The sequence below is a fragment of the Gekko japonicus genome, unplaced genomic scaffold, assembly GCF_001447785.1.
Source record: "Gekko japonicus isolate JY-2015 unplaced genomic scaffold, Gekko_japonicus_V1.1 scaffold716, whole genome shotgun sequence".
Taxonomy (NCBI): Eukaryota; Metazoa; Chordata; class Lepidosauria; order Squamata; family Gekkonidae; genus Gekko; species Gekko japonicus.
The window spans coordinates 77,780-81,825 of NW_015164687.1; the positions used below are offsets into that span (position 1 = coordinate 77,780).

At 51.3% G+C, this 4,046-nt stretch overlaps 1 protein-coding gene across 2 annotated transcripts in view; it reads right to left on the reverse strand.

The window, feature by feature from the left end:
• Nucleotides 1–2,721, reverse strand: part of DPYSL4 (dihydropyrimidinase like 4) — a 42,996-nt gene extending 40,275 nt beyond the window's left edge. The window contains exon 1 of one of the 2 annotated variants that reach the window (XM_015409357.1): nucleotides 2,371–2,721. In XM_015409357.1, coding sequence (XP_015264843.1) covers nucleotides 2,371–2,721 — 351 coding nt within the window. Of the gene's footprint in view, nucleotides 1–2,292; nucleotides 2,326–2,370 lie in introns of those variants that run through there. The other variant, XM_015409358.1, reaches the window with a different exon arrangement.
• Nucleotides 2,722–4,046: the final 1,325 nt, after the last annotated feature.

Sequence of the window (4,046 nt, forward strand, 5' to 3'; positions counted from 1 at the left end):
TGGCTCCCCCTGGCCCTGGCAGCCCCGCAGCCTGATTAGCATGCGGCTGGCGTGCGGTGGAGGCAGGCGGCAGACAGGGCCCCAGACAGGCGGATAGGCAGGCGGGTCTGCCGGGGCCTCCGGCCAAGCAAGCGCCTGGCGCTGCCCTTCCCGAGAGGAGCCTGCGCCGCCCCTCGACGGCCGACAGAGGGCACGTGGCCGCCCGGCCTCTCCGGGGAGGGAGAGAGCGGGTCGGCGAAGCTCCGGACAGGGCGGGTTCCCGGCCCCTCTGCGGCTTCCTTTGCGCCCCAGTTGGGAGTCGGGACATAGCCGGGGGTGCTCCGGTTCCGGGGTATTGGGGAGTGTGCGCGCGCTTCTGTCCTCCGCTCAGAGCCAAATGTTAACCCTCGTCGGTGAACTTTCAGCCCGCCCTCACTACTTGGAAGGAAATCGCCTGCAGCTCTGCGGTGGGATTTGCCTCCTACAAACTGGGTATAGGTTCACTACTGTCGCTCTCCCCCAAAGATTAGCCGTGATAATTCGTAACTAGCAACCCGATCCTATGCATATTGAGTCAGAAGCCCCACCTTGTTCGACGGGAATTCTTTCCAAGTAACCCTACATAGACCTGCTAACATGAGAAACTAGTTCGTGTCAGGCTGAGCTTCCTCCCTGAGCTCCGCCAGGAGTTCAGTCCAGACATTTGGGTAATAATCCATGGGCTGGTGGTGGGAGAATCACTCGCATGGATTCAGACCTTCAGGTTCGCTTCCCGCGAGGCACTATTTCACACAAAAATAAGGGCAATCCTAAATAAGTCTTCTCACAGTCCTACTCAGTTCAATCAGTGGAGCTTATTTCTAGAAATGTGTCTTTAGAATCGAAAATAAAGGAACTCACTGCCAGAGGATATGGTGATGCCCTTTAACGTTGATGGCCTTCGCAGAAAAGTTAGGCAGATCCCTGGAGGTGCTCTGAGTACCATTTACTGGGAACCTCAAGCAGGGAGGTCTTCATGCTTCTCTGAAGGCTTCCCGGAGGCAAGTGACTGTCCACTGTTGGAAACGGGATACTGGTCTGGATGGACCCTGGATATAATCCAGCAGGGCTCTTTACTTGCTATAAACCTTCATCTGGGACTCTATTTGCTCTTGCGGGGGAACCACACACCAGAGAAATCAATAGTTGGTTCTTCCTAAAAATCATTCTTTTCGAATTCCCAGGAGCAATTTTTAAGAAAGAGGCCCACTCCCCTTTGTGCAGCTCTTTATTAAAAACCATTTATCAGCATAAAGTGGCAGGTGGCAGGCGCATTGCACGGAGCTCCAGTTTTAGATGCAGAAGGGGAGGTGTGTTTGTGAGGGACTGAGGCTATGTCTTTATTGCTTATCCAGCTCCACCTTTAGAATCACCTGCTCCACTGCTGGATTCTGTCTTCATTATTCCATGCACTTTCCATGCACTCCCTTACATTTTTCGGGGATGTCCTCTCCATCCACTTTGTTTTGCTAAAAAACGATCAAACTACTGCCATTGACTTTAATGGTAGCAGCAGCTGCATTGGTTGGACCTGGGGGGGCTTCTACTGAGCATGCGGAGTGATTAGGAGGTAAACTCTGATTTGGCAAGGCAAAAATCTCTGGTGGCTCTCATTTGCCTTGCGCAACAACAAATGATTGATCACCCTTGTGATCCTACCAGTGGGACGTCCAACTCTGGCGAGGCCCCGCAGAAGCGACGCTCAAAAGCCACATGCAAAGTGATCACTAGAGGCAACTAAGTATTCAGCCTTTTAAAGGGGCCGGGCAAATCAATCTCCACCTCTCTTCAGAGGCTGCTATTGATTCTCCGAAACGAGACGTAATTAAACACAGTATTACAATACAGTTACGTACAGGACCACATCTGTATTAATTTCAGAATTCCATCGCAGTTTATTATTTGTTCCAGAGGCCCCGAAGTTTGCGGGTCGCCGTTCTTGCATGGGGCATGTCTGGATGCAGAATTGATTGCTAGGAATAAATTCGTTGCCGTGTCGCTCTCCCTGGTGCTGAACATGCGCACAGGGGAAGCAAGCAGTACAAGTACCTATTTTACTGGTACGGGATGCAGACGCGCTAAATACTTCTCCCTGCCCTGCCCTCCCCGCCCCGTTCAGGGCATGGGACTTACCTTAAGAGTTATTCAAAACCTTCGAGTGCTATTAAATACACTTCTGCAGATTGGGGAGGGGAGGGGAAGTGGCGGGTTTTAAAACAAGTGCGGAAAAATACGACGGGGAAGGAAAGCCACGCGAGGGGGGCCGGGGGGGACTTTAAGAACAAGCCTACAGTTTAGTTCCTTCATTGATTTCTTCCAGTGACCGTCCCCAGCGTCTTCTTTCCCCGTTACCTGATGGCAGCCATTGAGCAACTCCTCTGCTACTCCGTCCGAAGGGGGACAAGCCGGGGGGCCTGCGGGTGTGAGGAGAGGAGCGCTGAGGCTTCCGCTGCTGGCTTCACTCTGCCCTTCCGAGTCACTGGAGCGCTGGCTCAGATCCGAGCGGCTGGACGGCTGGCTTTCTCGCTTTCCTCCGCGGAGAGATTCAAAGTCCAGCGTTTTGTTTTCAAAGGCGCCCTCCACGTTGCAAAACATGCCTCCGTATTTCTGCCGGGGCTTGGGGCTGCCGGTGCCCAGGGCGGCAAAGTAAGCGGGCAGTTCCTCCTCTCTCTTCTCCGCCTGCTGCTCCCTCCTGCCGCTCATGGTTGGGAGGGAGGGAACTAGGCGCCCGCCTCGGACTGCCGTGGACCTGAGAGTGGAGTGAAGCGTTGCCCTCCCGGAGGGCTGCAGAAGTGGCGCTGGGTGGGGAAGGGAGTGTCCCGGAGAGACCCAGCCTGACTTCCCTTCTCTCTCCAGGCTGACGCGCGGCTGGTGGACTCCCAGCCGGTACCCCGAGTCGTTAGGCAGGTCGCGCCATTGGTCCCTCGCTGCAGCCCGACTGGCGGGGAGCTGTCCAAGGGCTCTGGTGCTGAAGCAGCCGCGCCGACGGAGCTCATCATCCCAGCACCCACCTGCGGGAGAATTCCCATTCCTGTCACTTATGCCGCTTTGTCTCTTGTCTGGCCCAGTTTAACTCCCTTGGAAGCTGGCGCTCTGTTGGTCGCACCATGTAGTCTATACAGAAGGCATGTAATGATATCTTGTACTGAAGTAAGTGTACTCTTACCAACAATCATAATGAATGAGTCAACAGTATTCCCATGTAAGATTTTTGCTTACCTGAGATGTTAGCCACAGGCAATAAACTATTTTTGGCTTCACATAATTTCTTCCCCTCTTTAAAAAAGTCTTATAGAAGATTAAAGCTCTTGAAACAGCCTCTGGATATCATTAGGTCAGCTTCCTGAAATGTATGACGAAAGCTTGACCCAAAGTTTTTAATTTTTTTAAAAGCCAAAAGTGGAGACACAATGATTTCTTCCTGGGCATCAAATCTTGCAAACAAATTCTCTAAAACATAAAGTAACCATTTAACTTTCCACCCACCTCATAACTTGTTAGATCCAATGGCTAACACTGTAAGTAACTAGTGTCATATTGAAGAGGTACATAATGGCTATTTTCATGAACAGAAAAACTGGAATCCACCTTCCAGTCCCTGCAAAAAGAGCCATCCCGGCCTTGTGTGAATGCCTCCTTAGTGATGTGTTTGGGACCCATACACTGAATGATGTGCAACTTCTCATAGTTGTATCAGAGAGCTTGGAAAGAACAGAGAGAGCAGAGCAGCTTGCTGGGTGACTTTGAGCCAGTCACACATTCTCAGCCTAATCTAGCTCACCTTGTTGTGACAGTAAAATGGAGGAGAGGAAAATGATGTAAACCATTTTGAGTCCTCACTGGGGAGAAAGGCAGGGTATACATGTAGTAAATAAATAAATAGTACCGCCTCCCTTCTCCCTTATTCCTCTATGAATAATTTCCCACCATATTGCTCTTATCTTAACATTTCCAAGTATGTACATCTATTTGTCAGCAGGGAAAACAATCCTGAGTGGATCTACTCAGATGTTTGTCTCATGCTATTC